At 40.9% G+C, this 23,622-nt stretch overlaps 1 protein-coding gene across 2 annotated transcripts in view; it reads left to right on the forward strand.

The window, feature by feature from the left end:
* Positions 1-23,622, forward strand: part of SLCO5A1 (solute carrier organic anion transporter family member 5A1) — a 150,300-nt gene that overhangs the window by 114,244 nt on the left and 12,434 nt on the right. For both annotated transcript variants that reach the window (XM_070382291.1, XM_070382290.1), the window contains one exon: positions 5,310-5,508. In XM_070382291.1, the coding sequence (XP_070238392.1) occupies positions 5,310-5,508 (199 nt within the window). The remainder of the gene's footprint in view (positions 1-5,309; positions 5,509-23,622) is intronic.

Below are 23,622 nucleotides of genomic sequence, written 5' to 3' on the forward strand. Positions count from 1 at the left end.
TCCCATCACTTACTGGGAAATAGATGGGGAAACAGTGGAAACAGTGCCAGACTTTATTTTTCTGGGCTCCAAAATCACTACAGATGGTGACTGCAGCCATGAAATTAAAAGACGCTTACTCCTTGGAAGGAAAGTTATGACCAACCTAGATAGCATATTCAAAAGCAGAGATACTACTTTGCCAACAAAAGTCCTTCTAGTCAAGGCTATGGTTTTTCCAGTGGTCATGTATAGATGTGAGAGTTGGACTGTGAAGAAAGCTGAGCACCGAAGAATTGATGCTTTTGAGCTGTGGTGTTGGAGAAGACTCTTGAGAGTCCCTTGGACTACAAGGAGATCCAACCACTCCATTCTAAAGGAGATCAGTCCTGGATGTTCATTGGAAGGACTGATGCTAAAGCTGAAACTCCAGTACTTTGGCCACCTCATGCGAAGAGTTGACTCATTGGAAAAGACTCTGATGCTGGGAGGGATTGGGGGCAGGAGGAGAAGGGGACGACGGAGGATGAGATGGCTGGATGGCATCACCAACTCGATGGACATGAGTTTGAGTGATCTCCAGGAGTTGGTGATGGACAGGGAGGCCTGGTGTGCTGCAATTCATGTGGTCGCAAAGAGTCGGACATGACTGAGCGACTGAACTGAACTGATAGTCAGTCCATGGGGTCACAAAGAGTCAGACACGACTGAGTGACTTGCACTTTAAATTATGACTCAGCTGTTAGTGTGGGGATTTGTTTTGTTGCCATCCTGGGGTCTAGCACGGTATCTATAAATTAAACATTGCTCAACTAAAATAGTAATTCTATTAGTGGACAGATGCACTCTAAAGGTAAAGCTTTTTATTCATGTAGATGTAATTTTTACTGTTCTTTAATAAGGAGGAAAGTTTGGTAAGTAACTCATAGCTCTAGTCAGGTTGCTTACAAGATTCCAGGTACCGCTGGTTCTGAGCAGCAGCTGTGGTGCTGTGGAGGCTGGGCTGGGCTGGGAGGCAGAAACCTCGGTTTCCATCTGTCCCTTCTTCCCCTGTGTGTGCACTGTTGGGCCAGTCACTTCCCCATCTGTGAAACAGCCATTACTAGTTTTATAAAGTCACAACTGTGGTGAGGATTGTCAGATGAACACAGTTTTTGTTTTCCTGCCAACTCATGCGAAGCTCAGACTTTAGATGAATCTATTAATACCCACCCCACCCGCCTTTCACAAAGGCTGTTGACCATACAGAAGCAAGCCATCAAAGCATGAACATCGATGCACCTGCAGACTTCTGAAATCTTGTGTCACCTGGACCCACAGTATTCTCCACTTGCAAAGCCAAGTACATATTCTTATTTAGCGCGCTCTTTCCCACAGTGGTTATTCCAACCTTTGGCTATATTTAAAGTTCTCCATAGCTCTTCCCAAACCAAAGGTATTATCTATATCTATATCTCTCTCTATATGTATGTATATGTATAGATAAAGAGTCTATATAGCTGATTCATTGAAAAAGACCCTGATGATGCTGGGAAAGATTGAAGGCAGGAGGAGAAGGGGACAACAGAGGATGAGATGGTTGGATGGCATCACCGATTCAATGGACATGAGTTTGAGCAAACTCCTGGAGATGGTGAAGGACAGGGAAGCCTGGTGTGCTGCAGTCCATGGGATCGCAGAGATCAGGCACGACTGAGGAACTGAACAACAACATCCTAAAGAATCTGCACATGTTATCAATTCTTTTTATTAAAATTTTTTTCAGTATTTATTTATTTGGCTGCACCAGGTCTTAGTTGCCACATTTGGGATCTAGTTCCCTGACCAGGGATTGAACCTGGGCCCCCTGCATTGGGAGTGCAGGGTCTTAGCCACCAGGAAAGTCCGCATTATCAATTCTTGAGGGGGAAAATAACATCCAAAAAGATGGAGTGAACTATGCCAGAATATAAGCTGTGGGGTTTCGGTCCTTTATATTTCTGCATGTTGTTTTATTACAACATGTGTTGTATGATGTTTCCAAATAACAACAGCACCAGAAAAACTGCTTTTGAGGAGCTACCACCCACCCACTGATGTATCACCCACCCTCCCCCCTCCCGAATCTGATTCCCAGCTTAGTTGCAGGGGTGTCTCTCTCCCCAGGGCTAATCTGATCATTTGTGCTTTTAATTCTGTATTCTCCTTCTCATAGACCTTGCCTTGGCATTAGATAACCTTTTCCCTCCCTGTTCAATCTGCCATTCCTTTTTAATCTCTTTGTGAGCGTATAACTATGCTTAAGTCCCCTGCATGTGTAACAAACAAGCGAAATTCCCCAAGCCCCAGCTCTGCCTTGTTGCTCAGTTACTCTTTGTGACCCGTGGACTAGCAGCACACCAGGCTTCCCTGTCCTTCGCCATCTCCCAAAGTTTGCTCAGACTCGGGTCCATTGAGTCGGTGATGCCATCCGACCATCTCATCCTCTGTCGTCCCCTTCTCCTCCTGCCCTCAATCTTTCTCAGCATCAGTGTCTTTTCCAATGAGTTGGCTGTTTGCATCAGGTGACCAAAGTATTGGAGCTTCAGCTTCAGCATCAGTCCTTGCAGTGAATATTCAGGGCCTCACTCTAACTCTAAACCCATGCCCCCTTTCCCTTTAGAGTCTGAATTCTACAAAGTGTTTGAATTCCAGTCTCTAAATCCTCACGACTGAAGATTTAACCCATTGCAGCCTGGCTTCGGCCTTCACAGCGCCCTTAAAATAGCTCTTAACGAGCTCTCCTATTAAGGTTCGTCTTCCTCTGCTCTTTCAACTTTATTCAGTCCGTAGAACAGAGGAAGGTGCTCTTTTTGGAACATCACATAAATGCCATGGATTCTGCCACCAGTTCTGAATGCCCCGGGCCGGCTTTTCCTGGGCTCTCAGCACAGGGACCGCTATGTGAGGCATTTCTCCCTGCTCGTCCCCGGGCCCATCACACTTGGCATGTCTACCATGGGGCTTTTGATCTGTGCTCCTCCATGCCTTTTCTCCTTGTATTCTGGATCCTTGCCACCTTCTGTGTGTCCCTGTTCCCTCTGCAGCTCATGATTGTCAGTGTGGGTCCTGACCGTGGCTAACACGGACCTTAGCAGTTTGCTCCTGACCAAGTGTCTGATGTTGACTGCATCTTTCCAACAGCAGTGATCTTTGTTGCACACACCTCCCATCCTCTCTAACCCTGGCTCAGATTTCCTCGGTGGCTTCCCGTTGCCTAGAGATACACCCTGAGCTCCTCTCCATGATCCTTCGTGGTCTCGCTTGGCCTTACCCATGTGGGCTTGGTCTCTTGCCCACGCCCCGCCTTACCCCAGTAGCTTGCATTCCACAGTCCCATAGCTTGAAATCTGAATCCTCAATTCTGCTATCTTATGCCTCTTAGCATATTCTCTCTGTGCTGGCACATTGGGCAGATTCTGTCTCATCCGCTGGGTGTCAGCTCAAATACTGCCACTTCTGTGAAGTCCTCCCTGATTTCTCCCAGGGAAGACTCAGGTGCTTCTTCCCCTGTTTTCTCCCTGCCCTTGGTATAATTGTCTTGTGTCTGCTTGCCCTCAGTTGCTTCAGTCGTGTCCAATTCTTTGCAGTCCTGTGGACTGTAGCCTGCCAGACTCTCTGTCCATAGAATTCTCCAGGCAAGAATACCAGAGTGGGTTGCCAGGCTATCATACTTTAATTTGCTTTGTTTGTTTCTTTTTTAGATTGTAAGTTTCCTGGGGCAAACAATATAACTAATTTTGGACACAGAAGTGCATTAATCAAACCTTAAATAATTTTATGTGGAGTCTAAAATATGATACAGGGAGTTCCCTGGCAGTCCAGTGATTAAGGTTTTGTCCTCCCACTGCAGAGAGCATGAGTTCAGTCCCTGGTCTGGGAAGTAAGTTCCTGCATGCTGCCTGGCACGGCCCAAACTAATATGAATCAAATGAGCTTATGTACAAAACAGAAATAGACTCACAGACACAGCAAACAGATTTATGGCTACCAAAGGGTAAAGAGTCAGAGAGAGAGATTAGGAGGTTGGGTTTAACATATATACACTAGTATATATAAAGTAGATAAACAACAAAGTCCTACTCTATAGCATAGGGGGAACCATATTAAAAATCCTGTAAAAAACCATGATGGAAAAGAATATGAAAAAGAATCTATATATCTATATCTCTCCATGAACTGTAGCCTACCAGGTTCCTCCTTCCAAGGGATTTTTCAGGCAAGAATACTGGGGTGGGTTGGCATTTCCTTCTCCATCTCTGTATACACATATAACTGAATTACATTGCTCTAGCCTTGAAATTAACATGTTGTGAATTGACTATCCTTCAAAAAAATCCTTAGAGATAATGAATAATCATAAAGTGAACCCTTGTGCCACAACTACCCAGGTCATGGGAAGGAGCATCTTCAGTTCTCCAGGAGCTCCTGTATCCATTCTGGATCCCATCCATCCCCTTACCGTCTTGGCTTTTATGGCAGTTTTTACTTCCTGGCTTTTCTTCATAGCTGTGCTTCCTATATATTCATTTCTAAACCAACATTTAGTTTTACCTGTTTTTGAGCTTTTTATACAAATACAGGTAGGCTGTGTTTTTTGTTGTGTTTTACTCCCTTCATTGCAATGGTATGTAATTACCTGTCTTAATTTTTATCATTGTAAAGCAGCATTTCAGTACATGAATTTACTCCCTGCAATGTATTTATTAATGACTGTTTGGCTTGTTTCCAGTTTGGAGCTACTATGGTGCTTAGATATCTTGTAAACTTCTTTTGGTCCCTGTGTGCATGAGTTTCTTCAGGGTATAGATCTAGGAATGGACTTGCCTGTCACAGGGTGTGTGTATCTTCAACTCTACCAGATAATGCCAAACTGTCTTGCAAAGTATCTGTCACAGTTTATATCCCACCAGCCATGCAGAGCATACCCATTGCTCTGTATCTTATCCCTATATATGGTATTGTCAGACTTTTCAATTTTCACCAATATGGTTAACGTGGCATATTCTTTCATTGTGGCTTTAATTTGTATTTCCCTCTGAGAAAGAGGATGAGCATCTTTATATCTTAATGGGTCAGCAGAATTTCCTTCTTAGTGAAGAGCCATTTAAGTTTTGCTCACATTCTAGATACGAATTCTTTGTTGAAAGTAAACTGTACTATAAAATCACAAACATTGAAAATTTATTGATTACAGTATTTAAAAAAATTCTTTGCCTTAGCACTAATAAGTAAGTAGAAACAGAATACTTGGAAAACAAAATTGTGTACATTACTTCAAATTAATTCTGTCCTTCCCTTCTTCTCTCCAGGCGTCATAATTGTCCCTAGTGCCGGTGTTGGCATTGTCCTGGGAGGCTACATTATAAAAAAATTGAAGCTTGGTGCAAGAGAATCTGCGAAACTAGCAATGATCTGCAGTGGTGTGTCTTTACTGTGCTTTTCAACCCTGTTTATTGTTGGATGTGAAAGTATCAATCTAGGGGGCATAAACATCCCCTACACGACAGGGTAAGTGTCTTGGAAGAACCGTCTCCTCTCATCCTGGTTGTGATTCAATTGCAAAACCCAGCGCTGTTTGGATCCCTGGGTCCACCTTGTGCCCATCCTTTGGGCAGGGTTCACTGTGTCTCTGTCTCTGGCCTGGTGGTGCTGCACCCCCGATGGGCAGAGACCACAGTCTCTCAGTTATGTGTGTCTGTTTGGACCCTGGGCATATCTCCCATTGCATTTGGATCACAGTCCATGAGGAAGAAAGGCTTGTTGGCTTAATGAAAACTGTTCTTCTTCTTTAATGTAAAGATTTGAATAGGTAATACATTCACATAATTTCAAAACAAAGTTCAATGAAAATACAATGTACCTCAAGTCCTCCATCCCACTTCTCCCCAAAGACAAACCAGGGAACCACTTTAATTCATTTCTTGTGTATCATTTCAAGGATATTCTTTATACAAGAAACTGTGAATGTGTCTTGTCAGTGTTCCCTGATTTATATCCAAAAAGTAGCATCCTATACATACTTTTCTGGGCTTATTTTTTTTTTAATGTAACAATATAGGTTGGAGATCTTTCTGTGCCAATAATCATGTTGATGATGTTCAATGCATAGCTAAGCCTTATATTAACACTATTGCATGTCAAGCATTCTTCTAAATGCTTTATATATATTAACTCATCTATCCTCACCAGCGGCACTAATTAGGTAGATACTATTATCATCCTGATTTTACAGATGGCAAAACCAAGGTATGACTTACACATCTGTTCAGGCTGCTGTAAGTGAACACCATAGATTAGGTGACTTGGAAACAAGAAGAACTTATTTCTCACAGTTCCAGAGCTGGGAAGTCCAAGATCAAGGTGCTAGTAGATTCAGTGTCTTGTGAGGGTCTGCTTCTTGAATGATAAATGGCTGTCTTTCGCTGTGTCCTCACATGGTGGAGGGGGTGAGGCTTCTCCCTAGGGTCCTTTTTATAAGGGCACTAATTCCACTTGTAAGAGCCCCACCCTCATGACTGAATCACCTCCCAAAGACCTCAACTCCAAATACCATCATCTTGGAGCATTAGTTTTCAACACATGTGTTTTTCAGGGACCCAGACATTTGGTCTATTGACTTAATGATCACAGGCAAGGATTACACAAGAAACATGTATAAAGCTCTCAGGTCTTCTGGCACAGAATAAGTGCTCTGAGATAAGTTAGCTATTGTTATTAGTCATCACTAATACATCAAGCAGAGACATTACTTTGCCAACAAAGTCCGTCTAGTCAAGGCTATGGTTTTTCCAGTGGTCATGTATAGATGTGAGAATTGGACTGTGAAGAAAGCTGAGCGCCGAAGAATTGATGCTTTTGAACTGTGGTGTTAGAGAAGACTCTGGAGAGTTCCTTGGACTGCAAGGAGATCCAACCAGTCCATTCTGAAGGACATCAGCCCTGGGTGTCCTTTAGAAGGAATGATGCTAAAGCTGAAACTCCAGTACTTTGGCCACCTCATGCGAAGAGTTGACTCATTGGAAAGACTCTGATGCTGGGAGGGATTGGGGGCAGGAGGAGAAGGGGACGACAGGATGAGATGGCTGGATGGCATCACTGACTCGATGGACGTGAGTTTGAGTGAACTCCAGGAGTTGGTGATGGACAGGGAAGCCTGGCGTGCTGCAGTTCATGGGGTTGCAAAGAGTCGGACATGACTGAGTGACTGAACTGAACTGAACTATACATTAAGAATAATTTCCATCAAATTATTTTTACTACAATTGGCAAACATAAATAGAATTTTAAAAATTAGTAAGAAAAACGCATCAGTCTCCTGATTAACCCTGCTTCCCAGGGATGATAATTTAAAATTCTTTTTAGCTATCTCTTCTGGTATTTACCTCTGTATTTTTAAAGCATACTGTATAAATTAACCAAATTGAGACATTATTTTTGACTTCCTGTCTTGGTAAGTGAGAAGTTTAGCATTTTCTTCCCAAGTTGCTCTCAAATTCTTTTTTGATATTTTCATGGTATGATTATGACAGTATTGTTAGCAGCTGAGATTCAAGCACTGTATCATGATTAGATTTCCTCTTTTGTACAGCAGTGATTTTCCTGGAATTAAATCATCACTTTATTTTCATTTCCTTTGTTTTCTTTGAATTTGAATCTAGCTTCCCATATCCTCTGAAGACTCAAGAAATCTCAGTATTACTTTTTGCCCGTCTGATGAACTCAGGAATACATCCCCCCACCCCTTGGAGTCATCTGTATGGGATTTCTCTGGGACTGCTGCCCCACTATCTCCTGGAATCCTAGATGCTTCTCTCTGTCCTGATCCTTGGTTTTCTGGGATCTGTGAAGGTCTCTCTTTTGTCTTACTCCCTCATTTTATTAGAGCTCATCTTCCAGTGGCTATAGGAAGCCTGTAAAGGTGGTTACTTTTTTTGAGATTTTTTTCATGAAATAGCCTTTTTAAAAAAAATTACATTTTATTACCAAATTGGCTAGGTAAAGAATTTTGGATTGGATAAATCACTTTCACTAAAAAATTTAAAGTTTTCATTCCATTGTTGTCTAATCCTGTTGTGGGAATTCTGGCCTTCCTTTTTCCCAGTCCTTTGTATGTGTCTTACTTTTCCTTCCTGGAAGTTTCTGTTTATTTCCAGTATTCCCAAATTTCACCATGATACACTATGGGGTGAGTCTTTTTTTTTCCTCTAAGCACTTGATGAACTTTAAATGTCTGGAGATTATGTTTTTCATTTCCATTTTAAACTTTAAAAAAAAATTCAGTGTTGATATTTTCTCCCCCACATTTTTTTTTCCTTTTTTTTTTTTTTGCTCCTTCACTGATTCTCTCATTTTCTTAGTCTTTACAATCTATTTTATATCTAATTTTGGTCCTATTTTTGGGGAAAGATATCTTCAACTTTCTTTTCCCAGCCTTCTGCTGAATTCTTTTTTAAAGCTATTGTGGTTTTTGGTTTCTACAGTTCTCTCTTGATTTGTGATTATTCCCTGCTCCTAGTCTTCTTGCTTCATGGATGGGGTAGCTTCTCCTATTTCTGCAATATTATTTAGAGTTTCTTTTCCTTCCTGAATTGTCTGTATCCTCTGAGTACCTGCTTTCTATTTTGCTGTCTCCCTTCTATTGAAAGTTTCCCTCAAATTTCAAGTCAGCCTGAGCTTTCTCTCAGTATTAAAAAGTGTGAATTTAAAAAGCTGAGAATTAGGGCTCTGTGTCTGAAGGTAGAGCTTGTCATTTGGTGGATCTCACCATACGGTACCTGCAGGGAGACAGCTGGCATTTTCACTGTGGTGTTCGCTGTCAGAACCTAAAGTCTTACTTCTGAGGTGCTTCAACTCCTCAAGAGAAGGATTCCCCTATCTCTTGGCTGGGGCTGTGTTGTGGTGGTTCAGGGTTGTAAACCCAGCTGCTGGGCATTCTAGAGCTGGGGGTGAGGTGGTGACTGGAAGAGGCCCAGGACCTACTGTTCATTTTGTAAATGAATTTTTTTGAATTCCTCTATCATGATCAAAGCATCTCACCAAAAGGCTCCTTCATGTGGTGCTCTTAAGTACAGAGATTGGTTCATTTCCCCCAGAAAATAGAGGGATGGAGGAAGAAGTAGTCATCTACTAAGTAGGTTAGGAAAGGGAACCTGCTTAAAACTGTATCATATTTGGACCATGAATTTCTTGTGTTGTTTGTCTTTGAGTTCCAAAGGCCTGTTCTTTCTCCTACTAAGGACCTTCATCTTGCCCGTATATATAAGTTCTCAATTATACTTTCTGGTTTATTAAATCCTTCTTTTTCCAGAAACTCTCCATAATCTTGTTTCAGTTGGACTGAATGCTCTTTTGCATAACTTATTTCCATGAACTTCCTTTCACAGATCTCAGTTGTACCCACTGGTGGTTGTCTATGTAGTTATTTCTTTGTTAACTCTTCTTTCTGCCAGAAAAAAGTCCTTGGATAACTTCCTAGGGAAGGGTTCATGGTAAGAAAAGCTTTCTCAATCCGTAAGTTTATTAAAATGTCTTTATTATTCTTTCACATTTAAATGGTAGTTAGAGTGGGTATAGAATTACAGGTTAAATATTTTTTTTCTGAGAACTCTGAAACCATTGTTTGGTCATCTAACATTTTTATTTATTTGCTTATTTTTGAGTTGCGCTGGGTCTTTTTTGCTGCAAGCGGGCTTTCTCTAGTTGCGGTGAGCAGGGACTACTCTTCGTTGAGGCACACAGGCTTCTCATTGTGGTGGCTTCTCTTGTTGCAGAGCACAGGCTCTAGGGCGCATGGACTCAGTACTTGCTGCTCATGGGCTTTAATTGCCCTTGGCATGTGGGATCTTCCCAGACCAAGGATTGAACCCATGTCCCCTGCCTTGGCAGGTGGATTCTTATCCACTGTACCACCAGGGACAGGAAGCCTATTATCTGTCATTTAATGCTGCAGGGGTACTTAACACATTTAATTTCAATTCAAGTTCTCATCTCTCTGTGACCAGCTTTTGTTTGGAAGTTTTGAGGATATTTTTCATTCAAGGTGCTTTGAAATTTCATAAGGAATGCTCTACCCTGTAGTTTTGTCTTGAGAATGTCACATTCTCAGAGAGACTTTCCCTCTCTGTCCAATCTAAGGAGCTCACTCCCCCCTCATCCTTTATCATATCGCCTCTCTTCAGTTTCCTCATAGCACTCGCCACTGTCTGAAATTCTCTTGTTTACTTGCTTTACTGTTGTCTTTTTTTCTCTAAAATATTAGCTCCTTGAGAACAGTTACTATAGTTGCCTACATAACATTTGCAGCCTCATTCTACAACAGGGCTTCCCTGGCAGCTCAGCTGGTAAAGAATCTGCCTACAATGCTGGAGTCCTAGGTTCAATCCATGGGTTGGGAAGATCCCCTTGAGAAGGGAATGGCTACCCACTCCAGCATTCTGGCCTGGAGAATTTCATGGATGTATAGTCCGTGGGGTTGCAAAGAGTTGGATGTGACTGAACGACTTTCACTAAAAAAAAAGCATCTGCAGCAGCGTTTGTTGTATGAGTGAGTGGATGGATGCATGGATGCATGGATGTCTTGGCCTAGGGCTTTGTTCATTCACTGTATTAGATAATCTTGGAACTCTTCTAATCTAACACGTATGTCTTTTTAATTTTTTTTACCTCAGGTAGATTTTCATCAATATCTTTAACTCATTCTCTGCTCTTCGTTTTCCCCATGTTTTCCAGGGTATCTATTATTCAGATGTTGGAACTTATAGACTGGTTGCCTGTATGTTTAATTTGTTCTCTCATATTTCATATGCTGTTTTCTATGATATTTCTCCAAACCTGATTTTTATTTTTTATGTTAACTTAACATTTTGAGAATATTTTTTCTCGTTGTATTGTGAGTGTTCCCTTTTCATAACATCCTGATATTATTTTAACAAGAGTAATATCTTCTCAGATCTCTGTGCATATAATTCAAAATTTTTAACTTTGTTTCTTTTTCTTATATTTTATCATTTAATTTTAAATATCAATTTTTCTGTTTGTTTACTCTAGGTTTTACAGGTTGACAAGACTCATCTAGCATCATTCAGGTTATATGTCCCCTTCTCTTCCTCACCTCCTTTCATGCAAGAATGAGGGAATTTTATTCTGGGTTGTCTATATCTAAGGTAGAAGCTTAGCTCTTAACATTATTTCCTATTTCTTTTGAAGAAGAGCTTTTCGATGAATTTCAGAGCTCTGAAGGCATGTGGGTATGAGAATGGAAAGGCCCACTGATTCAGTTTCTTTCCCTCGGATCTCCACTGAGTCCCATTGTTTTGAGCTTTGTGGTCACTTTTGGCTGCTGTTGGATTTGGGTTCAGAGCTTTGTAGAGATTCCATGGGGCAGGCTGGCTTCTCTCCAAGGTGGTATCTGCTCATTTCACATGCCCCTTTGCTTATCCACTTGATATTTTCACAGAGTCTGGTGTCACTCTTTCCATTTCTCTTTGCAAGCTCCATCCTTTTTCATCATACTTACTTTTAAGTGCTTTCTCGGAAGAGATAGAAGGCAGATTCTGTGTCTTATCTGCTTTTAAATTGCAAGTCCCCTCAAGACTTCTAAAGCTTTTGCTTAAACCCACATTAGTCTTGCCAATCCTGAATTAACTGATTCTGGACTCCCCAGCACTACTGGGAAAAAAATTATATAATTGTGCTGATTGGCTCCATTACAAATTGATGAGTTCCATTCTTAGCAGGCCCTCATCTTTGCTGAGCAATCCATTTACTTGGCCCTAGTCAGCTTCCTCTCCTATATGTTCCATATTGGTGGTTCCATTTTTAAAAATTTCTTTCTTCAATTTTTTTACCTTAACCTTACCTTCTTTTTCTTGTCAGACAACCCAGTGTGCCTTATTAGTGAGAAAACTGAGATCCCAAGGAAGAATTCCTTGAATTTGTCTCCCCTCTCGTTCCTTGGTCAAAGGTAGTCTTATTTTCAAAGGCAAGTACTTGTGCCATCATTTCCTAGCTGTGTGATATTGTAAAAAATAATCTAATATTGTTGACTCTTGGTTTCCTCATATATAAAATGGAATTAATGTCATTCATACCTGGTTGTAAGCATAAAGTAGAATACATGTGATTGAAAGAATTAAAATACTGCAGAAGTGTAACAAATGAAAAGTCAGTGTTTCCTTCCTCCATCCTCAACCTCCAGTTTTGAATCATTTAAATATTATAAACAAATGTTTGTAGCTTTGATTTTGAGGATTATGTACAGGAAGATATTTCCCAGAATCCACCACTTAGTATATGTTGAAAAAAAGTTAGTTTCTTGGCTTTACTCCCTTCCTTTCTAGATTATGCAAAGCAACTTTTTTTTTTTTTTTCCTTTTGAAAGATTAATGAATGTCTGGCACCTACCTTTGTGCTGGGACAGTACTTAAATAGTGATGCTGAAATTAGTAAGATGTAAATAAACATTGTAATTATCTAAATCCATGACTTATGGTATACTTCTTTTCATTTAATCTTATTCAACAAAGAGAAACTTGATTAGAGTGCCAGGGGTTGCTGCAAGGGTCCATTCATTCTAGTATTTGCAGCCTGACTTCATCAAAATTTATTAAATTAGTGAAAGAAAACCCCAGTTTCCTTGGAGAATTCCTCTGGTTCCCCAAATACTTCTAGGAAGAGAATTAAAGTTGAATGGGTGGTACAGCTGCACAGGTTTGACACTTTCAGAGACTTTGTGTGAAGAATCATGGGGCCCTTTCTCCATACAGGGAATGGGCTACATTTCAACCTCTCCTTGCTCCTTGGCTGGATGCTTTTGTGCAGTGCACAACATGTTCATCAGGACATGGTTGGCCTGCCTAGTAAAAACAGCTGTGCTTGATTTTGAGCTTGCATGTGGGATTTTTCTCCTTTAAAGCTGATAAAGAGAGAGATGAAGGGAGTGGCAGTGAAGAGAGGAGCCCTTGTTAGACACCTGTTGGGCTCAGGTATGGTCGTCAGTTAATAAAGAGTGGAACAGAATGAAACCCAGATTATCTGTTTTAGAGTTTTTGTCCTTTCTGAGCAGTACGCTGAGGTGCTGTTTTACACTTTGTATTTCATGTAGGCACATATCTAAGTGCACACATCACCTCTTTACTCAGAAAACTGTAGAGAACGCATCCATTTCTGTCAGTAGTGTGCGACTCCATGGCCTTGCCGCACCCTCACTGTGTGAGGATGGCAGATTAGTTAATCATCTCTGTGCTTGGTTTCCACGTCTGCAGAGTGAGGATATGGATAGTATTCACACTGTTGAATTGCTCTGAAGATTGAATAAGGTACTTGGCAAATTCCTTAACCTCTCTGTACCTCAATTTCCTCATAATTAAGGTGGGCTAATATTAGTAACGATCTCTTAGAATTATTGAGACTCTAAAATGGAATAAAACCTACAATAATAAGCAATTGTTAAATAATTCTTTGACGTTATTTTTCTCATTTTAAATATGAGGAGAAAGGGATTCAGAGGGATGAAATAACTTGCTTAAAGTCACACAACTAGAAAATGATACAGCTAGGATTTGGATTTTGAATGTGATATTTTTGCTTATTAAACTGTCCAGAAAGAAGAAAAGAAACATAAACAAGGAAGCACAATATAAAAAGCCAATTCCGCTTACTAAGGTTTGTATGACAAGATCCAGGCTCACCAACATGGTGAATTTTCTGACATTAAAGTAGTGAATGACTAACCCAGCTTTGAATTAGCATCAAGTACTCAAGAGATACCTAAGTTCCTGGGATGCAGCTGGGATGTTTTAGGAGGATGAACTTTTCCTGTTGAGCCTAAATGGAGTCACTGTTTCGTTTGGTTTTTTTTTTTTTTTGTAGAATGAACCTGATGTGTTATTAGTGGTTCCCTTAGAAAATTCAGATTTGATAGCCAAGATGTAGAGACAACCTCAATGGCCCATCAGTGGATGAATAAAATGTCATATAAATATTTATAATATATAAATGTCATATACATATAATGGAGAACGATTCGGCCTTTAAAATCAAATTCTGTAATATGCAACAAAATGGATGAATCTTGAGTACAGTATGCTAAGTGAAATAAAGGATCAGAGAGACAAATATTGTGCAATTCCACTTACAGGAAGTATCTAAAATAGTTAAATTCATAGAATGAAAATGCAGAATAGCGGTTGCCAGGGTCTGGGTGAGGGGGAAATATGCAGTTACTAATCAGTGGAAACCACATTTCAATAAAGCAAGATGAATAAGCTCTAATGTTGATGATGCCAAAAGGAGGCATGCCCACTTCACTAAATGGCCCTGGACAGTCCCTCCCACCACACAAAACATCAGGTCTCCAATTTCCTTTATCTTCTGAATTTAGAGAGAAGTGTCTTTACAAGGGGATTCCCTAGTAGCTCAGTGGTAAAGAACCTGCCTGCCAAGTAGGAGCATTCGGGTTCACTCCCTGGGTTAGGAAGATCCCCTGGAGAAGGGACTGGCAACCCATTCCAGTATTCTTGCCTGGGATCCCATGGACAGAAGAGCCTGGCAGGCTATAGTCCATGGGGTCACAAAAGAGTCAGACACGACTGAGCACTCACTGATGCACACACATCTTTATGAGACAGGCAGACACTGGAAACTGTGCTAAACTTTGGTCCAAATACCTTCGGGTATTTGCTGGTCATTTAAACAGTAATATTAATCTTGTCATTCCGTATGGATCCTATTAAAGATTTATTGACTTCCCTTCAAAATAAATCTTCATTTTTCTAAAAACAGTACTGACAAAAAATGTGAGTAAGCTGTAGACATCTGCTGTATAACTTTAGTCAACGATTCTGTATTGTACACTTAAAATTTTGTTAAGAGGGTAGATATCTCATGTTAAAAGTGTTCTAACCCCAAGAAGGCAAAATTGAAGGTAAAAAAAAAAATTCAGATTTGAGAGTGTGATGATTTTTCATCGTGAAAGATCCTAGTAGCTCTAGATAGTATCCTGGCCCACTTCTAACTCAAGTAATTACATCTGCTTCCCCAGCACACACAATTTCCCTGCAGTTTTAATTAAAAAATGGGGTTTGCTTTCCCTCTGTGTCACTGAACTGTGTTTCACACAGGTGTGTCCTAGTCATTTTGTAGCCAAAAGAGTGAAAACTGTAGCTTAAGCAATACTTTGTCTGTGTGTGCTCAGTCACTCAGTCATGTTGGACTCTTTGCGACCCCATGAGCTATAGCCCACCAGGTTGCTCTGTCCATGGAGTTCTCTAGGCAAGAATACTGGAGTGGGTTACCATTTCCTACTCCAAAGCAATACTTTATATAAACACATTGTATAATGTGAGTTACTTGCTCTTTACCTTCAAAAATGTATTCAAGTGAGGTTAAGTCTGATGTCCATGTACAAAATTTTTCAACAGTACTAAGTCTGATAAATCACTTAATAATTCTTGCTTTAGTATCTTTCATCTGTCAGTGTCATCTTTTTGAACTTAAACTAAAGTCTATTATATCATCTTCTGATTTTGAGACTTGAGTTACCAGGCCAGAATTTTTCTAGGGATGATTTCTTGAGTTATGACATGATGAAGAAGCATTTTCTATTTTCTGAGTTCAGTAGTGACTGTTGGCTGGAGTGTGTCTACCTGTCCACAGGTCCAAAATCTCAGGGTTTGGGGTATTCTGAAGTTACTTCTCTTAATATAGTTTCATTGTGCCGAGGTTAAGACTATAGATATTAAATACAGTCTGTTAATTCAGACCTTTGGTGAAAGGTATATTTCATCATCTTTGTCACCACTCCTGAACTTGCCATCCTGCCACTATTTATTTTAAATATTCTTATTTAATTGGAGAATAGTTGATTGACAGCGTTGTGCTAATCTCTGCTGTACAGCGAAGTGACTCACTTACACACCTATGCTGCTGCTACAGCTAAGTCACTTCAGTCGTGTCTGACTCTGTGCGACCCCATAGACTGCAGCCCACCAGGCCCCGCCCGTCCCTGGGATTCTCCAGGCAAGAACACTGGAGTGGGTTGCCATTTCCTCCTCCAATGCATGAAAGTGAAAAGTGAAAGTGAAGTCGCTCAGTCGTGTCCGACTCTTAGCGACCCCATGGACTGCAGCCTACCAGGCTCTTCCGTCCATGGGATTTTCCAGGCAAGAGTACTGGAGTGGGGTGCCATTGCCTTCTCCCTACACACCTATAAACGTTTTTAAAAGCATTCCTTTCCATTATGGTTTATCACCGGATATTGAATCAGCATAGAGAATAGACTTGTGGTAGCTAAGGGGGAGGTGGTGGGGGAGGGAAGGACGGGGAGTTAAGGATTAGCAGATGCAAACGATCTTGTACAGAATGGATAAATGACAAGGTCCCACTGTATAGCACAAAGGAGCATATTCAACATACTGCCACTATTTAGATAGTATTATTCTACTACCAGCCCTTGAGTGACTAGCATTTCTAGTCAGCGCATTCCTGATCTCTCTTAATTAAGCCATTCAGACAGTTTAATGCTCTAAAGTTTTTTTTTTCTATTGCTTTTTTTGGGGGTGCCATTCCAGATCTTTTATCTATTATAACTAATTTTAAAGGAAATTCCTCAAAAATAGAGAACAGTTTACTTAAAGGATCTTATATATGTCTGTGTATAGGTATATGTATTTCTGGTTATCTTGGCTACTTCTATTATTAGACTTACAGTTAATTTCTAGCTGCAAGTATACGATTTTATCTATTTTTGGCTCTACTTGGGAGATACAAACCAAATTTGTTTTCATTTTAAGAGTATCAAGAGGGTAAAAAATAGAGCAGATTTTCTTTCCAGTGAGTTTTTAAATTTTGTGACTGAGATCTAAAGATATCATAGGAACTCTTTAAAACTATATAATATCTGTTTAAGCACACTAAACCTTGAACCTATGACTATTAATAAACTCAGGACTAAATTTGCCATTTATAACCTCATATTAACATAGTCAATAGAGAATGTTTATCATGTAATGTTAGCAGGAAAAACAGAATTTAGAAGACTCTGAAATAATGATAACAATATGTTATTAGCATTAATTTGTATGCCAACTGAAAAAACAGTGAAAGAAAGTAATATGCTAAGTACATAATGGTGGCTGTTTCTGGATTATAGCATAACTGTGTGAGTTTAATTTCGTCTTTCAGTCCTTTTGTATTTTCCAAAATTTCTGCAATGAATATGTATTACTTTAAAAATAAAGGCATTTCAAAACATTATACAGAGGATACATAATTTTATTAAAAATGATTCTGGATTTAAAGAGATGGTTTGTATAAGATGTAGTGTTTTATATGTAAATTTGTAGTTACACCTGGTTTGAATTTGTTAACTACGAAGCTAAAAGAAGCTTTAACAATAAAAAGAATGACTGGGTACAGAAATGGTAACTTTTATGACTATAGTTCTCGGGAAGTATAAGCTATCCATGTGGATTATCTCATTTTCTTCTGTGTTGATTATGTCTCTTTTGCCTCTTGTAGGCATGAGGGGCATTGACAGCCGTTGACTGTTAGGTTTGGCCCAAGGGTCAGGTGGTCCATTGGTAAAGAATGCGCCTGCCAACACAGGAGTCACAAGAGATGTGGGTTCTATCCTTGGGTTGGGAAGATCCCCTGGAGTAAGAAATGACAACCCACTCCAGTATTTGTGCCTGGAAAAATTCCATGAATAGAGGAGCTTGGTGGGCTACAGGCCATGGGGTTGCGAAGAGTCAGACAAGACTGAGCTCTTGCGTGCGTGCCCCACACACACACACACACACACACACAGAGTTACTAAATGTTACGCAGGAAACTGGATCTGCATCCAGTTTTCCAACATTTCTCTGTAGGAGTATATAAGAAAATGACATCTTTTTTTTGAAAAGAAAATCATCACGAAGGCCTTTTGTACTCTTTGTGCTACTTTTATTCCTTCTGGCTTCTGCCCTGTCTGGATAAAGAAAGCACACCAACATCTCAGTGCCTGTTATGTGCTAGGAACATGCTGGACCCTGGACATCTATTTACTCATCTAATCTTCCCCAAGAACCCTGGCATTTGGATAGCCTGATCTCTATTACACAAATGAAATTTCTCTAGATTTGTTTGTGGTGCTTGAGAATTGTGGATATGGAGTTGAACCAACTCTTATATTTTGGTCTTGCCACACAGCTTGTGAGATCTTAGTTCCCTGACCAGGGATTAAACCTGTCTTCAGCAGCAAAGGTACAGTGGTCCTAACACTGGACCGCCAGGGAGTTCCCTAAACCAGCTCCCTCTGACTCTAACGCTTAGGCACAGTGAGAACTAAGTGCCAGGAAAGCCACAGTAGAGGAAGAAGAAGGAGCAGAACACTCAAGCTAAAGTGTGGCCACTTACACAGATCTGTCGTTGTTCAGTCACTCAGGCTGTATGTTGTCATCCTGCTTGTTTGACTTATATGCAGGGTACATCATGTGAAATGCCGGGCTGGATGAAACACAAGCTGGAATCAAGATTGCCAGGAGAAATATCAGTAACTCAGATGACACCACCCTTATGGACTCATGGACTGCAGCACGCCAGGCTACCCTGTCCTTCACCATCGCCTGAAGCTTGCTTAAACTCACGTCCATTGAGTCAGTGATGCCATCCATCCATCTCATCTCTGTCATCCCCTTCTCTTCTGCCTTCAATCTTTCCCAGCATCAGGGTCTTTTCCAATGAGTCAGCTCTTCACATCAGGTGGCCAGCGTACTGGAGCTTCAGCTTCATCATCAGTCCTTCCAATGAATAGTCAGGATTGATGTCCTTTAGGATTGACTGATTTGATCTCATTGCAGTCCAAGGGACTCTTAAGTGTTTTCTCCAACACCACAGTTCAAAAGCATCAATTCTTTGGTGCTCAGCCTTCTTAATGGTCGAACTCTCACATCCATTCATGACTACCGGAAAAACCGTAGCTTTGACTAGATGGCCTTTGTTGGCAAAGTGATGTCTCTGCTTTTTAATGTGCTGTTTAGCTTTATCATAGCTTTTCTTCCAAGGAGCAAGGATCTTTTAATTTCGTGGCTGCAGTTACCATCTGCAGTGATTTTGGAACCCAAGAAAATAGTCTGTCATTGTTTTCATTGTTTCCCCATCCATTTGCCATGAAGTGATGGAACCAGATGCCATGATCTTGTTTTTTTGAATGTTGAGTTTTAATCCAAATTTTTTACTCTCTTTTTCATCTTTATCAAGAAGTTCTTTAGTTCCTCTTCGCTTTCTGCCTTAAGGGTGGTGTCATCTGAGTTACTGATATTTCTCCCGGCAATCTTGATTCCAGCTTGTGTTTCATCCAGCCCAACATTTCACATGATGTACCCTGCATATAAGTTAAACAAGCAGGATGACAATATACAGCCTTGACGTACTCCTTTCCCAGTTTGGAACCAGTCTGTTGTTCCATGTCTGGTTCTAACTGTTGCTTCTTGATGTGCATACAGGTTTCTCAAGAGGCAGAATTCATTGTGATCCACACAGTCAAAGGCTTTGGCATAGTCAAAGAAGCAGAAGTAGATGTTTTTTCTGGAGCTCTCCTGCTTTTTCTTGGATCCAACGGATGTTGGCAACTGATCTCTGATTCCTCTGCCTTTTCTAAATTCAGCTTGAACATCTGGAAGTTCTCAGTTCACATAGTGTTGAAGCCTGGCTTGGAGAATTTTGAGCATTACTTTGCTGGAGTGTGAAATGAGTGCAATTGTGTGGTAGTTTGAACATTCCTGACATTGCTTTTTTTGGGGATTGAAATGAAAACTGACCTTTTCCAGTCCTGTGGTCACTGCTGAGTTTTCCAAATTTGCTGGCATATTGAGTTGCAGCACTTTCACAGCATCATCTTGTAGGATTTGAAATAGCTCAGCTGGAATTCCATCACCTTCACAAGCCTTGTTCATAGTGATTCTTCCTGAGTTCACTTGACTTTGGACTCCAGACTGTCTGGCTCTAGGTGAGTGATCAGACCATCATGATTATCTGGGTCATGATGATTTTTTTTTTTTGTATAGTTCTTCTGTGTATTCTTGCCACCTGTTTTTAATACCTTCTGCCTTTGTTAGGTCCATACCATTTCTGTCCTTTATTGTGCACATCTTTGCATGAAATGTTCCCTTGGTGTCTCTAATTTCCTTGAAGATATCTCTAGTCTTTACCATTCTTTTTTCCCTCTCTATTTCTTGCACTGATCACTTAGGAAGGCTTTCTTGTTTCTTCTTGCTATTCTTTGGAACTCTGAATTCATATGGGTATATCTTTCCTTTTCTCCTTGGCCCGCTGCTTACATTAAGTCACTGTCTGTTTTATTGTTGTATGTGTGTGCTCAGTCGCTTGGTCATGAATGACTCTTTGTGACCTCATGGACTATATAGCCTGCCAAGCTCCTCTGTCCATGGAATTTTTCAGGCAAGAATACTGGAGTGGATTGCCATTTTCTTCTCCAGGGAATCTTCCTGACCCAGGGATTGAACCCATGTCTCTGGCATCTCCTGTACTGGCAGGCGGATTCTTTACCCCTGAGCCACCTGGGAAGACATTTATTGTTGTATATTACTGTAAATAAGCATCGATCCTTAAGCAGTTGATTTAATGAAGATTAGGCAGCACACTTGCTCTTCTTTCCTGTTTTTTGTTCATTTTAGTCTCCCTGTGGCTAGTTTTCTTAAGGCTAGTTTTCTTAAAGCTTCAATGAAGGTAGGGCATGTCATTATACCTCTCATAGTTTCCTAGGCTTTGAAATTAGTCAGTTATCTTAGTTAACCTCAGGAACTCCTCCCATCTCTCTAATTCTATTATTCCATGATTTTTATAGTAATGTGTCATGTGTGACTCAGGTTTCCAGCTTGGACCATGCAGTTATAAGGCATTTGTTAGTGAGTCCTTGTTCCTGGCATGGAAAGAACACTTACATGGACCTTGAGTTTACATGAGCCTCTTGCTTGCAAGGGTGACTTGTCGGAGATTTTTTGTTTACTGGAAAGGTGATACCGTCCCTTTGCACAAGGATGAGTGTGGATCCTGCATTGTGTTCTCCCAGGACAGGCACAGCTCAGCTAATAAGAGGTTGCTTGGTGTGACTCGGATTTCAACACTTGCACTATTATTATAATCCAGTCTGTCTTCTGGAGCCTAAGTTATAGTGAAATAAGACATTATTATTCTTTCTTTTTAAAAGTAATTTATTTATGACTCTGCAGGGTCTTCATTGCTCTGCATGGGCTTTCTCTGGTTGTGCCGAGCAGGGGCTACTCTCTGGTTGTGATGTGTGGGCGTCTCATTGCTGTAGCTTCTCTTGTTGAGGAGCACGGGCTTTGCTGGTAGGGGCTCTTTCACTTTTCACTTTCATGCATCGGAGAAGGAAATGGCAACCCACTCCAGTGTTCTTGTCTGGAGAATCCCAGGGACGGGGGACACAACTGAAGTGACGTAGCAGCAGCAGCAGCTCAGTGGTTGTGGCTCCTGGGCTGTAGAGCACAGGCTCAATAGTTGTGGCCGACGGACTTACTTGCTCCACAACATGTGGGATCTTCCCGGGTCAGTAATCAAACTCTTGTCTCCTGCATTGGCAGAAAGAAAGTGAAAGTGTTAGTCGCTCAGTCGTGTCTGACTCTTTGCTACCCCTTTGTAGCCTGCCAGGCTCCTCTGTCCATGGAATTCTCCAGGCAAGAATACTGGAGTGGGTTGCCATTCCCTTCTCCAGGGGATCTTCCTGACCCAGGGATCAAACCCAGGTCTCCCGCATTGCAGGCAGATTCTTTACCCTCTGAGTTACCAGGAAAGCCTGACAGTATTATTCTTAAAAATAATTTTTTTAATCAGTGCAGTGTAAAGGATTAACTGTGTCAGCATCTTTCTTTCTTTGTGCCACTATGGCCTTTCCCACTGCTTTTATATTTTTTGTTTCTTTGGATTTTGTTAAAACTTTTGATACTCCATCATTTCTTTGTATCAGACATCATGATCTCAAGAGAAGAGCAAGTGTACCCAAGGGTGACCTGGGAGTGTGCCTTTGTTTCCAGAACTCACGAAATCTTTTGCCTTCCTGTCATCATGTGTGTTGACATTCTCTTTAGATTCCTTTCTCTTGAGTGAACATACCCACAAAGGAGAGGTATTTGGAATCTGTGGCTGTCATAAATGAATACAAAGCATGCTGTTAATAAGAAATTCCTTGTGACTTCTAAATAGGCATAGTAATAACCCTATTGTATGTATTTGAAGCCTGTCATTTTTAGTGACTATGCATGCAGGCATGTAAATTCCTTTTATTTGATCATGGCTTGCAATTTGGTTCTTGAAGAACTAGTGAAGAGTAATGCACAAAGAATATGTTTTATGTGATGCCAGTTAAAATAGCACGAAGCAGCCTCATCTGCTTCCTGGCCTCCTGGGACATCCATTTCATCATCCATGAAATGTGGAAATAGGTCTAGAACAGAGTTTCTCAGATCTGTATACAGTACTGAGATTTGGGTTAGCTTATTCTTTCTTGTGGGGCAAGGGCTGTTCTGGGTATCGTTGGGCTCTTTATATATATCTATATATTTAGATTGAGGGCAGGAGGAGAAGGGGTCGACAGAGGATGAGATGGTTGGATGGCATCACTGACTCAATGGACATGGGTTTGGGCGGACTCCGGGAGTTGGTGATGGACAGGGAGGCCTGGCGTGCTGTGGTTCATGGGGTCGCAAAGAGTTGGACACGACTGAGTGACTGAACTGAAATGAACTGATATACATATTTAAGATTTCTTTGATGTGGGCCATTTCTAAAGTCTTTGTTGAATTTGTTACAATATTGCTTCTGTTTTATGCTTTGGTGTTTTTGATCCCAAGGCATGTGGGATCTTAGTTCCCCAACCAGGGATCGAACCCACCACCCCTGCACTGGAAGGTGAAGCCTTAACCACTGGACCACCAGGGAAGGCCCCTACTGGACATTTAGAAGCAGCCCTGGCCCCTACCCACTAGATGTCAGTAGCACCCTTTTGTTCTGATGAACAAAAATGTCTCCTGACACTGCCAAAATTGCCCCTGTGGAGAACTACTGGTTTAGAATCACCTTTTAAAGGTATATTCAAACTGTCAAATGGTATGATTCAAAATATCAAGCGTTATGGTATTGTGAACATAAGAATTACGAGTGCTAAGTTGCTTCAGTTGTGTCTGAGTCTTTGCAACCCTATGGACTATAGCCCACTAGGCTCCTCTGCCCATGGGACTCTCCAGCTAAGGATACTGGCGTGGGTTGCCATTTCCTCCTCCAGGGCATCTTCTTGACTCAGGGATCAAGCCTGTGTCTCTTCTGTCTCCTGCACTGGCAGGCAGGTTTTTTACCACTAGCGCCACCTGGGAAGCCCAATAATTATGAGTCTTGTGATAAAAATTACTTCAGGGGAGGGATGGGAATGACCAGAGTTTATTTTACTTTTCCCTCTTTGGAAGGCTTTCCTGATAAAGTTTAAATATTGCTATGAGTTTGTTCCTTTTGTTCAAATTTGATGACTCAGTTATTGAGGTGTGAGGGAGGCTACAGGAGAAAAGCCTTCAAACAAACAAAGGAGGCTTCTGGATGAATGGTTTCTGAACA

Source organism: Bos mutus, chromosome 14 (genome assembly GCF_027580195.1).
Source record: "Bos mutus isolate GX-2022 chromosome 14, NWIPB_WYAK_1.1, whole genome shotgun sequence".
NCBI classification, from domain to species: Eukaryota; Metazoa; Chordata; class Mammalia; order Artiodactyla; family Bovidae; genus Bos; species Bos mutus.